Source organism: Centruroides sculpturatus, unplaced genomic scaffold, assembly GCF_000671375.1.
Source record: "Centruroides sculpturatus isolate CEXI.00-Female unplaced genomic scaffold, Cexi_2.0 scaffold194, whole genome shotgun sequence".
In the NCBI taxonomy this organism is placed as follows: Eukaryota; Metazoa; Arthropoda; class Arachnida; order Scorpiones; family Buthidae; genus Centruroides; species Centruroides sculpturatus.
Genome location: NW_019384455.1, coordinates 108,747 through 123,241, shown reverse-complemented (window position 1 = coordinate 123,241; position 14,495 = coordinate 108,747). Strand labels below are relative to the sequence as shown.

At 28.4% G+C, this 14,495-nt stretch overlaps 1 protein-coding gene across 1 annotated transcript in view; it reads right to left on the bottom strand.

Annotated features, from left to right (window-relative positions):
• The window catches only part of LOC111620652 (mitochondrial ribosome-associated GTPase 2-like), a 35,039-nt gene that overhangs the window by 2,549 nt on the left and 17,995 nt on the right, over positions 1-14,495 (bottom strand). The window contains exons 3-6 of the mRNA XM_023362625.1: positions 13,878-14,025; positions 12,360-12,475; positions 8,485-8,706; positions 1,729-1,867 (exon numbers count right to left, since the gene is read on the bottom strand). Of these exons, the coding sequence (XP_023218393.1) occupies positions 1,729-1,867; positions 8,485-8,706; positions 12,360-12,475; positions 13,878-14,025 (625 nt within the window). The remainder of the gene's footprint in view (positions 1-1,728; positions 1,868-8,484; positions 8,707-12,359; positions 12,476-13,877; positions 14,026-14,495) is intronic.

The following is a 14,495-nucleotide window of genomic DNA, read 5'->3' as shown; positions in this document are numbered from 1 at the left end:
TATATAAATAAAATAAATATAATAAAAATATAAACTAAAATAAAAAAATTTTTTATCTAACATCAAAAGTGATGCCAACTTGATAAATATGAAATGACCCATTGATAAGTGTAGAAGCAACAAATATGTGAGAGCTGAATTTAGTACAAAGAAAAAAATTTTGTTGATTTTTGTTTTTGACACAAAGTTAGTCAAAGACAAAACTTAAAAAAGTCTAAAGTGTATGGATAATCATATCAAATACATAAATTTATAATTACAATAGAAATTTATAATTTATCACAGAATAAATCTCACTGTAAATTTTTGGCAATCTTTCCTCAATTTTTGATGACTATTCAATTAGTAGATTCCTAAGTGTAAAATAAAAATATGACCAAAATAAAATTTCTGTAGAAGCCTGCAAAACTGATTGATTCTGTTGAATGGGATGAAAATAATTGGTTTAGTTTAGTCAATTGTTTTTGAACAATTAACTAATCAATTATTTACAATTGGGCCAATCACTTAATTCCCAAGCATAGTTTATGGACTGCAGCATAACAGATCATAACTTGTCTAGTGTTTAGCATTGCTAAACAATCAACACAACAAATTTTAGCATTAGTTTAACTATGTATGATGTGTACCAAAAAATTATCAAAGTCAAAGAAAACCAATCAAACTTGAATATAAATTGAAACTCAAATATACATCAAGAACAATTTTTTTCTCTCTTTAAAACTGGAAAAAAACAAACTAATATACAGACCGATACAGTAATTTCTTGCAGCTTTCTCTTTAATTTTCATGTTTGCCACTATAATTCTAAAATTATAATAATACTACAGTAGAGCATTGATTATCGAATACCATTCAACCAAAACATTGGTTAACCAAAAGTGTTCCAGCACTCTTCCCCTCCCAAACTGAACAGTAGGCCTAGTTTAATGTATTACATTATGTAAGGTATGTAATATTGTAAGACGTGTGATACAAATTATATACAGTACAGTGTTGTGTTTAATATATTTTTTTGTAAATGATCAATTATCTGAAAAATCGGTTATCCGAACAACCCCAGTTCTGTTACTCTATTTAAAACTTATTTGTATTACAAGTACAATCTATATATTAACAGGACTTATTATACTGGAATTATGGATGCAGATATTTAGTCTTACAGTTCAAAAATAATGTTCTTTATTTAGTTCACCAGGTGAACTAACAAAAATAATGTTCTTTATTTAGTTCACCAGGTGAACTAAATAAAGAACATTATTTTTGAACTGTAAGACTAAATATCTGCATCCACAATTCCAGTATAATAAGTCCTGTTAATATATAGATTGTACTTGTAATACAAAATAAATTTTAAATAGAGTTATAAAAAAAAAAAAACAAAAAGGCATATTAATTAAATTAACCCCAGTTCCGGATTGTTTCGGATAATCAATGCTCTACTGTATTTTAGACAATTCAAACAACTTAATGTGTAATAATAAATGTCAACTGATTATTATTATTTTGTTAACTCAACAAAACAAATTTTTAATTTATTCTATTGAATTATATAGTGATGCTTGTATCTAAACATAGAAGAATTAATACAAATATGATATGAAGTATAAAAAACAGAATTTTTTTTCCATATAATTTAGAAAGATAAAATTATAACATAAAATCATTTGTATGTAAAAATGATTAATCAGCAAAGAATTCTAATCTATACTGAACAAAATATTATACCTGCTAACTGTTCATAGTCATCATAATGGATAATACCAATATGTGGATTGAGAGTGGTAAATGGATAAGAAGCAACTTTTGGTCGTGCTCTAGAAATTGCTTGAAGTAAAGTTGACTTTCCAGCATTAGGAAATCCAACCTATTAGGATAAAAAGATATTTATTTTAGTTATATAGTTAAGCATTTTCATAAACTACAGTTTTTTTGTTAAGGTAAAAAAAAATATTATTAAATATTCTTCAAAATATTATTTTTAATAAAGTGAAAATTTCATTTCACTTTATTAAATAGTTTAATTCTGAAATGCATTGACTTGTTATACATGTAAATATCAAGATAATTTATTAGCTTTAACCTTTAATATATCCTTTCTTGACTCATATGTGTTTGCAATCTGTAAAATTTGTTAAAACCTTCCAGATATATATGTTTTAAATGCTGTTAATCTCTGCTGTAACAATATTAAATTGCTGTCATAAGTTAGTTTGGAAAGGCTACTCTTTTAAGCAAAATTTTAGTTTGAGGAAGAGAGATCTATTGAAAAGAATGGATGATGAAAAACAGCAACATTTCTTTCTGAAAATTTGCTTTACAATTGTAGTGTTACCATGCAGCAAGAACAATCATTGGAACCAACACAGCCAATCTCATTAGTTCACTTTCTTTAGCAACTGTTCAAAAAAATTCCTGTATTATTCTGCACTAACTGAAAGTTAGTCTCAGAGGATAATTTCTTTTGTTTTGAAAAAAATGAAGAACAAAATTTTAATTTGAGATTTCTAAAACTACAATTTTATGGATTTTAATCAAACTTTTTCATAAATTCTATACATTTTGTGCAGGATCATAAATAAATCACTGTCTCATTATCCATAATAATTTTCCTGAAGAAACATTCATCGCTTTCTGCCACAAAAAGAAAATCCTAACATGAAGCAATTTGTTCATATTTCTGCTCTAGTGTTAATAAATGAGGAATAAATCTTCTACATATTTTTCTTTTTCCCTAAATTTTGTTTCATTACTGTATGATAGTCTCTACACTGATAAATAAAACTTTCCAGAATTTAAATAATTAATTAGTTAATTTCAGTTTTTTTTATTAATTTTATTCAATTTAACTTTTACAGTTTTAATTTCCAATATTATTTTTTATATTTCAATTTTATTCATTTCATGTTCTATTCTAAATTTAACAAAACCAGCTTTAAATTCAAATCTGTTTTCTACATCATTCTTCTATATTCATGGTTAGTTGAAGATGACTATTAAGCAGTTGAAAGCATTTATAAAAAATAATAGTTTGATTGCATAAAATTATCAAATTGTTTCTTTTAAATCATCAAATAATGTCAGATTTTTTTTGCATTAGTAATGGGGGTCATGCTGCCTGTTCAAAATTTGCAATTTGTAAAAATTATATTTATCTGGCTACTGCTTTTAACATCTAGCAATTGGAATGGCAAATAGCCAAAGAGCAGTCCAGAAAATAAAAAGTCACTCAGCAAAAAAAAGTGTCACAGAATATGAATAGGTCTTGGTCCAATACAATTTTATTATTAATAAACAAAATAAAGTTGCTTGAGAAATTCAGTCATAAAAACTAAATTTTTTTATATTGTCAGTTGTCTTTTCATTTCAGGTTGGTACAATAAGTCACAATAAGTGAAAAAGTAACTTGGCAAATAACTTTCTATTTTGGCAAATGAGTTGGTGATTACTATTAAAAAAAAAAAAAAAAAAAGCATGACTCCTGTATAACATTGTTAATTAATTTATTTATTATGTAATTTGTATTGCTACTAGACTTAAGTTAAATTACAGAATGTCTATTAATGGGCAAAACTGAAATTTAAATACATTTTCAGTATATTGTAATTGCCATTTTGCTATTACTCTTTAATATTATGTCCATTTATAAGTGAATTTCTGATTTCAAAACAGATATTTGAAATACAGATAGCCCTCGGTTTACGCCGGCTCAATTTACACCGATTCACAATAACGCCACTATGCAATTTGCTGTTTCACGGTGTAATTCCCCAATTTTCCCTATGCCAGACTGATCTTCATTTCAGTGTTGATGTATTTACCGAGCCATGACATTATACATTCGTTAAAACAAAGATTTTTATTGAATATATTTAGTTTTTCTGTTTAATATTATTGGGTATGTATACATTTGCATTAAATTAATATTAAAACACTAAATGTTTAGGTACCCAAGAGTCAAGTTATCAAACTTAATAGTCCAATAAATGGCTTCCAAATCCATAGTGCTAATGAATGTATCCCGTATCAGTTTGTTTAGGAAAACACCTTATGGCGCAGTAGCACTTCCGGCGATCACAAAGTATCGTTAGTGAGACAAATCTACTTCTCATTGGCCAGACGATACTTTTTTATTAGCCAGACGATATCTATCTCTCCTTAGCCACCTTGAATTTTCCCGCTCAAACTGACCTTATACATGCGCTACGGCGACTGGTGGTAGACCAATCAGTGTCTCCGCTTGTCCGTAGCTGTACGTCGGGTTAACATATCCTTTCAACTATGGAAAGTTTGACGGATGAACTTTGTGAGTTAGACAATGATTGGGAGCGAAGTGCAAATGTAAAAAGAAGCATCATCGCATCCATTCGACCATATTCCGAAATTCTCAATGAAAGAAAACAAAAATATAAACAATTAAAGATGGATACTTTTTCCGAAAAAATGTAAGAGATCCAAAACTAAAATTTTTTAATAAAAACATTAAGGATGCACCGATAAGCAAAATGGCCGATTACCGATTAATCGGCCATGCATTATCGGCCGATACCGATTAATCAGCTGATTAGTGTTAATAATTTATTGCATTAATAATGTGAGATCCTGGAGTTAATTATACAGTTAATTATAATGTGGAAAAAAACCATTTTTCTCCACCTGGTATTTCCATCTCCCTCGGGTCAGGTAAACAAGAGACAATCGAATATCCTTGCAAAATCAACAATCTCTTCCTTTGTTTCTAAAATAAATCTCAACACTTAATTGTTGACGCATGGAAACTTTGATATTGTTTAAAAAGCTGAACTGTTTTTTATTTTTTAAGTGACTGAGTGACTTTTTATTTTCTGGACTGCTCTTTGGCTATTTGCCATTCCAATTGCTAGATGTTAAAAGCAGTAGCCAGATAAATATAATTTTTACAAATTGCAAATTTTGAACAGGCAGCATGACCCCCATTACTAATGCAAAAAAAATCTGACATTATTTGATGATTTAAAAGAAACAATTTGATAATTTTATGCAATGAAAAATATATTTCTTTAACCGCTAATATTTGGATAGCAACTACAAACAATTCTCCTTTTTTAAGTGTAACAGCTCACTGGTTGAAGGATGATTTTCAGCAGGAAAGAGCTGTTTTGCAAATTGTTTCCTTTGAAGGTTCCCACACAGCTATACGAATCAGTGAACAGTTAAAAATTGTTCTTGAACAGTATAAATTGACAAGTGATAAGATATTCTTAGTACTAAGAGATTCTGCAGCAAATCTGATAGCTGGAATTAAGAATTGCAACTTAGAAGCATTATCATACGCTGCAGCTGACACTAAACAAATGCATACTTTCTAAACAAGATGTGAAAACTATAATCACAGTTAATAGAAATATTGTCACACATTTTAATCATTCTGCTGTAGCTGTAATCAAATTAGAAGATTTGCAAGAAAAGTTAGGTTTGCAGAAACACAAATTAATTCAAGATGTTCCTACTCGCTGGAATTCTACATACTACATGTTGGAACAGCAAAAGGCCCTTGTCACATATGCTATAGATAATAAAATTCCTACGTTGAGCCCATATCAGTGGTCTCTCGTTGAAAAAATTGTTCTACTTGTAAAACCATTCAAAGAAATTACTGTGGAAAGCCAGCAAACGAGAAGCCACTTCATCTTCAATAATTCCCACAATAGAGACTCTGAAATTATTCTTATCAAAAGCAAAGATCAGTAGTTCCTTTAGTGGCATTAATACCACAACAGAAGAACTAGAAAATCCAAAAAAAAAAGATTTTCAGCATATATAGAAAACAAGTCTTTATGCTTGTCATTTTTATTAGATTCAAAATGAAATTTCAAAAATAAAATATGGTAGAGGAAATCTCAATAAGAATTAAATTCTGAAGCTTCTACTTCTGGAGGTGATCAAGATGGAGGTGAATTTCTAAGTTTTTCTGATTTATTTGATGAATTAGCTTCTGGTAAACAAAAGAATGAAGAATAGCATGTTTTTAAAAAGAAAGAAAAAACGAGACGAACAAACGTTTCGATCAAGAATTAGAAACATATTTACATTTATCCCTTAAACAAAGACATAGTGACATATTTTTGTGGTGGAAAAGTTCAAAAGAACTTTTTCCTAATTTGAGCAAAATAGCTATGAAATATTTAAGTGCCCCAGCATCTTCCATTGAAAGTGAAAAAATTTTCAGCACTGGAGGTAACATTTATGAGCCGGCAAAAAATAGGTTATGCCCTGAAAATGATGAAATTCTCATGTTTTTGCATTGCAATTTAAGGGTTTTACAGTTTAAATATTAAATTTTTATTTGTTTTATATGTTTAAACTTTAAACTTATAAAACAAATAAAAATTTAATTTTTCTTCTTAACCTATTCAATACTTTTTCTTATGTAAAGTTTAAACTTTATATTATACGTTATATTATACTTATAATATGTATCGATAAAAGGAATAATTTGATTAGTAAAATTTTTTTAATATTCAGATTGTCATGTAATAAATAATAAATATATAACAGAAATTTATTAGTTTTTATTACTAGCATTGTACATAACATTCTAACAAAAATACCAAAATGTAAAATTGGCCGATTATCAAAACCGATTAATCGGGGGGAATGGCCGATACGGCCAATTATCGATTACTTACTGATTAATCGGTGCATCCTTAAAAAACATTTCACTTTATTTTATGATAAAATACATTTTAAAAATTAAAATTTTATATGTATTTTTTATTATATTGTATTAATAAACAAAATTATTTGCTTATTTTTCACTTATGTAGAACCTAACCCTATACCTCACTATAAATATGGGTTCGTTTTAAGCCGATTCGATTTGTACCAGCTTTTGTAGGAACGGAACTGCGGTGTAAACCGAGAGCTACCTGTACAAATTAAGAAATATATGTTGTAAGATGTAATTTGTTGCAGAACCTCATAGTTAAGAATAAAGAGAAAGTTGTGAATTTATTAACTTACTAGCTGTATCTGGCCATGCATTGCTGTGGCTCAAAATGTATCTATTATAAATGTATAACACTCCCCGCAGGGGGAATTTTGAAAAATCACTTCTTAGTGTACATTCTCTTGATGTACCCTATTAAAATGAAATCAAAAATGCAAAAAACTGCATCTAAAATAGTATAATAGAAGCCCAGCTCTTTAAAGTAAGCTTTAATTTTGTCCCTCTCCCCCAAGGGGGAAATTTTGACATCTATATAAAATAAAAACATGCGTATATTTGAATGCAACATTGTTTCAAAATTTCAAAGCAATCGGTGAAGAAGTTTCGGAGATTTAAGATTTTGAACAAATGAACATTTACATTTTTATTTAACNAACCGAGAGCTACCTGTACAAATTAAGAAATATATGTTGTAAGATGTAATTTGTTGCAGAACCTCATAGTTAAGAATAAAGAGAAAGTTGTGAATTTATTAACTTACTAGCTGTATCTGGCCATGCATTGCTGTGGCTCAAAATGTATCTATTATAAATGTATAACACTCCCCGCAGGGGGAATTTTGAAAAATCACTTCTTAGTGTACATTCTCTTGATGTACCCTATTAAAATGAAATCAAAAATGCAAAAAACTGCATCTAAAATAGTATAATAGAAGCCCAGCTCTTTAAAGTAAGCTTTAATTTTGTCCCTCTCCCCCAAGGGGGAAATTTTGACATCTATATAAAATAAAAACATGCGTATATTTGAATGCAACATTGTTTCAAAATTTCAAAGCAATCGGTGAAGAAGTTTCGGAGATTTAAGATTTTGAACAAATGAACATTTACATTTTTATTTATATAGACTATTTATAAAATAAACATTACAAAGAAGTCAGCCATTTTGTAAGTACAGTAGAGCATCGATTATCCGACCCCCCGATTAACCGTCACATCGGTTAATCGACCGTTCTAGTTGGCAAATTTCAAATGTCCGTTAGTGATGTGGCACTACAATATTTGGCTATGTCTTGGCTACTTTAATATTATTTTTCTTAAATTTTTGCATGCTTTAGCTGGCAACATGGCTCGACCATTAAAGGGCGGCCAGTATTTACACGAGACTTAATTTTCTAATTATGAGTGGTTGTTTGTTTTGTGAGCAATAAAATAATTTAAAAATAATTTTTAATGATACGACAGCGACGATTATTATTAAAAAAAAATTGTTAGGCTTAACATCGACAAAAATTCAATGCAAAGTGACATGCAACGGAGAAAAATTTCAACATTGGATACGTTAAACTACCTTTTAGTACATAATCGGTTATCCAAAAAATAAGTTATCCGAACAACCCCAGTCCCCAATTGATTCGGATAAATGACGCTCTACTGTATTTGATTTCATTTACTCAAAAAGTTTCAGTTAGTTTGATATACTTGAGATAAAATTTAAAGTCATTAATACTGTAAATGAAGAAGTCTAAACTACTTTAAATATGATTAATTAATATTTACCAAACCTGCATGAGCTAACAATTTTAACTCAAGTGAATAAATCTTGGATTCTCCTTCAGCACCTAATTCTGCTATTCGTGGATGTCGATTTTCATTGGAGAGAAAAAAACTGTTTCCTTTACCACCAGCTCCACCTCTTGCTGCTATAAATCTATTATTATCAGAATCAAGATCAACTACAATGTTACCATTTTCATCTAATACTGTTGTACCAACTGGAACCTAAAATAAATATAATTTTATTAATTAAGTATTAAATTTATTTAATAGTGAATGCTACATTAGATTATATTGATAACAGAAATATTTTCCTATTACATTTAAATTCTAAATTTATCAACATAATATTACAATTACATGAATAATAGGTTACACTCAAATCAATTAGCAGAATTTTTTAATTATTTTGCTACACAGCAATTTAGGCTGTAATAATGATTTTGTATATGTATACAAACATATGTAACTGGATAAAATAATAAGTATAAAATAACATAAACCTTTAAAATTCATCATCAATTTTTAATAAAATATTTTAAGCTACAATAGTAGATATCATCAGGTTCAAATATACTTATATACTTGAACCTAAATACAGGTATCCCTCATATAATACAGTAGATATATTCCAAAAAAGTGCTGTGTTATGCAAATCCATGCTTTACGAAACAAAGGACTAATGCAAAACATAGTGTTAGGTTCTAACAATTAACAGAAGTATACTATTCTTTTTCATTCCTAAGAGAAATATGTTTATTAAAGCAATTGATTTATTTCCAATTAATAATTAATTAAATCATAATTAAAAGTACTATAATATTAAGTTAATATTAATTTTAGTTAAACAAGGGTGTTTTCTGTTTACAAAGTATCATCATCATCTCAGCTTTTTTGTTGATCCTGATCAGAAGTATCAGCAGCAATTTCATATTTTTTATTTTTTCAATTAATAACATAGTTTTATACGAAATAAAAGTGTTATTAATCAAAAATTTGTTCTAGAGGATCAAATTTATTCAATTGAGTACCGAGTGACATTTTTCCACAATTTTTGTTTGAATACCAGATTGAGTACTGAGATACTGCCATATTTCGTTTGTCATTTTAAAAATGATTGCTTACCTACAGTTAAAAAAAATTTAATAACACTTACCTAAAAATGTTTAAATAAACTTTACTAAATACAAAGAAACTTATACAATAATCTATAAAAATAAAACACTGACAGTCTTAAGGGCTAAAGTTTAGCAACAAAAATACCTGGTTGATACGAAAGATAGAACAATGAAAAAAAATTGCACCACTGGCTTTCATTAAAGTAAACCTGATGAAATGCACAAAATAATTTGAAAATTTCAATATTCTAAAATCCTTGGGCAAATTTGAGACAATATGCATGCTTACTTGAAAAAAACAAATATCGAATAACAAAGTTTACACTTAAAAATTGTGAAATTTTGTATAGAGAATTTTCAAAACTGTGTTAGAGTGAAACCATGTTGTAGAAGTGCCGTGTTATATGAGGGATACCTGTATATTAGAATTTGATGAATATATGGGAACATGCAATTAATGATTAAGTAGATCATTACTTATAAAATGTGCAAAGTGTATGCATTCCTATGGCTTATGCAACTACTTTGAGTCCCAAAGTTTCAACAGTATTTGGTGAATGCAAAATCAGTGATCTTTTTGATAATGAAAATTTCATCCCATAAAACTCTCTGTCCTGTTAGATTTTAAAAGTCTGAGTATTTATTTTAGTAAAATTTAATAAAAAATTTTAATTGCATCCACATTATCATTAACATTTCATTAAAATTTGTGCACTATAAATGCATAGCAGCACTATTGGTGTTTTTCATTGAATATTTTTATGGTAAACTAATATATAATGCTACTGGTTTTACTATTACATTTAGAAATTTTTATATATAACAATTAAATTATTATTGTTGCATATAATTTTGCTTATTATCTAAATATATAAAATTACTTGTCCTGACTGACTTACTGAGTGAGAGATTGACTGATTCGTCATTGCCTAGAGCAAACCACTGAACCTAGAGGTGAAATTTGGTACACAGTTACAATACGTCATGAAAACACACACTAAGAAGGAATTTTTGGAAATTCCCCTCGTGGAGGGGGAGAGGATTAATGCTTAACTTGAAGAATGGCTTCTACTATACTATTTTAGATGTGATTTTTTGTTTTCAATTATGTTTTAGTAGGGTATGCCATGAGAACGCACACTAAGAAGGGATTTTTGGAAATTCCCTCCACAGGGAGAGAGAGAGAGAGGATTAAGGCTTAACCTGAAGAATGGCTTCTACTGTACTATTTTAGATGCGATTTTTTGTTTTCAACTACGTTTAGTCTTCATTGAGTACTTTTTGTTTTCAACTACGTTTAGTCTTCATTGAGGTGTATTAAACTGATAACATTTCAGACATTGTTATAAATATTTTTATATATTTTGATTTTTTAACCAAATGTTTGAACCATTTTAAATTCAAATTTGTTATTGAATATTGGTTCGACTACAGAATGATTATGTAAACGTTCCAGAAAATTGATCAAATTGAAAATAGTTCACTTGATTTTCAGCAGTAGATGTTATATAACAATTACTATGATTGTTGAAATACTAAATATAAATGAGATTTTTACTTGCAAAACCCCTGCGGGCAAAGTTGTGGGCAACAGCTAGTATATACATAGTTTTAGTTATATAATGTTTAATCTGTAAATCATTTTGTGATCATGTAATTATGTTACCTGAAAAATTTTTCACCACAGGTATTGTACAAGCCTACTTTTTCTAAGCATTAAAACATCTCTGCATACAAGGAATTCAAAATACTAACTCAACATACAGATATTCCTCAATATATGTGGTTCTGATCAATGTGGATTACAGTCAATGCTGGTCTGTTCGCAGTCAATGCACCATTGGAAGGTTAATTTTCTTGGCAACATTTGGTGGCACAATCTCTTATGATATTTTATTAAAGAAAACTTTTTATATTTTTAACTATTATAAAATGGCAAAAAGTTTAATTTTGAGGGTAGCGATTGGTTTTATAAAAAGTTATAAATATTTAGCTAATAACAAGTAAAATTGTCATTAAGTCTGACCATAGTGGAGACAGATACACATGACCACCTCTATCTTTTCACCCTCTCAACCTTTAATCACCAAAATTTAACAGCATCTACAGTATTCCCATAATAAACAAACCTTCCTGAAAAATGTCAGAAATTTTTGACAAAAAGTACAGGTGTTATTAAGCTTCAAATAGGGTGAACAAAATTGTGCGTGCAAGCACACAAACACACACACACAAACATCCATACATACAGAAAAACCCTCCAAATTTTTTGCATTTTCTTCAAGCCTAAAAATGCAAAAATCTGAGGGGGGTCATTTTTGAGCAATTGCCATACTTTCCCTCTGTTACATATAACAGCCAGGAAAGTAAAAATCCAGTAACATGTTGCTTAACTTTCCTGGCAACATTTAAAACAAATATTATTTTAATTTTCAAAGTAACTGTTATAAAGACAGTCTTAAATTATGAGAAACAGATGTTAAAAAATTCATTATCATTCAAATTAATTTTTTAATAAAGCACATTTGGAAAGAAAAACGAAATAACAAATTTAGCTATTTATTAATTTAAAAGTTATAATGATTTTTATTTTATATAAAAAAACCCTAAAATATAGGCAACTATTTTTTCTTTGGGTTTATATGTAACAAAAACATTAAAACAAAAATACTCAAATATATTCCCATTCTCTTCAAATGTGACAGTTATGAACATTAATGATTAAAATTATATTTTAAAAAATATAAATTCATTTATTACTTCAATTATTGTATGATCTGCATTTGCACCATGCATATGACAGGATCTTCCTTTCTCTCCTGGTATTCCTCGATATAGTGAATTCACAGTTTTTAAACTTTTAACATTTGATTTAGCTGAAAATTGATTTAAAAAACAAATACTTTAGACACTTTTTAATTCTGGAAATTATAAATTATTTTTAACTGTATTAAACAAAATGCATTTTTTTTTTTTTTTGGATAAAAATAAATGTTTCTAAAGAAGTTGATAATACAATAATTAGTTTTAATATAATAGTATGGTTTATTTAAAAATTAACTTAAGGTAGCTTAAATATTTTTATTTTCTACAAGCAATCTAGCTAGAAAAAAGTATCTGTAGAAAATCAGATCTGATCTAAGGGATTCCATCCCATCAGTTCATCACACAGAACTGGAACAACCAAATATCCTAACATAAAAAAACTAATCTTTAATCCCACTTTCGGACTTCACCACTCTCCCTCTCTCTACTGTCCTCTCATCTACTCTGAGTGTGCTTTTCCCACCTTTACTCCCTTCCTTTTTATGGCCCTTTGTCTATATTTCTTATTACCTTTTACGACTGCATGCAAATGGATTGCACATGCCCTGACAAAACCGCAGTTGAGGGAGGACGAGGAGGTCCGATATCTCTAGAGTATCTGTAATTTTTTAAATCAAAATGAGAATCATGATCAGAGTGATTATCATTGTGAGAGACTTCTATTGGCTATACTTTGATAAAAAAAATTTCAGTGTGTAGAAAAAAGAAACTTGCTCTACTCAACTTTGTATTCAAACTTCAAAAAATATTGGTTATGTTTTCTTTTTCAGTCCTTATTTATTTTGTATTTTACATCTGTGTATTCTTGGCATAAGCCCGTTTTGATTCTAAAACAGCAGTAAGAGTGGTCTACTTACTATCCTGATAAATTGATACAGTTTAGAAAGAACATACTATTGAAAATTTTGACTACTATACCATTAATTATGACTAAGACAATGCTGAGAGAGCTTGATAGTATAAAGCTTGAATTACATTTTCAGTGAGAAGCTTTACTTAGTAAGAATATATGAATACTTAGTAAAAATTCAAGAATATATACTTAAAATACACTCTTGATTTTTTTTATTGAGAATATATCATATAAATAAATGTATATTTTGTTTTCTACACTCTTTTCCTTTTATTTTGAAGTCATTCTAGTAATATTGCAAATACCATGTCTAGACAGAAACTTGGTAAAACACATTTTGAAGAATGATGATTTTATTGCAGCCTACTATGACAGATAACCTGCTTAAGCTGGAAAGTTTATAGAATCTCATTCAGTTCCAGTCTGTAGATTTTATTTTACTATTAAAATCTTACATTTAACTTATTATTGTGTGTGTAAAGAATTTGAAACAATTTGCTTTAAAAAGGAAAAACATTTTATAATGCTGTAAATTAAATATTTAATTATATTGTTAGATAAAATTTCCAAACAACATTTGACTAAAAGATATTTTCTACCTTCAAAAATTACATGTCCACCATTTCCTCCATCTCCTCCATCAGGACCTGCATTAGAATTGCACCATAAATGAAGAAAAGATATACAGCCATCACCTCCTTTACCACCAGTAATCTTCACTCTACACCAATCAACAAAAGAGNAAACAAAACCAACCAACCTATTTAAATATAAATATATACATAAATACAATTACAAACAGATTTTAAAAAATTAAATTCAAACTAGTATATATTATGAAAAACATTTTATTTTTCAATGTTTTTTCATATTGAAAAAAAAAACAAAAAAATAAATTAGTTGCTGATGAATGAATGTGTTACAGATTTGATTTATATTTCATTTTTTGTTTTACTTTGAATGTTATGTTATTTTCATGAAAGTGATATGAGACAGAAAAATATATTATTATTATTATGTTGGGTTTTGTCAGTTATACTCGGTTATTTAACACCGGTGGCTGTGTACTATGCCGGACCAAAGTCAAGGCATAGCAACCAAAACAAAACTAAAATTAAATAAGTGTGTCAGTGTGTGTGTCTGTATTCAGAAATTTCCTAACAATATGGCATGTATTTAATATAGTGGCCTTCTGTAGTGTGATGTATGTATTTCTA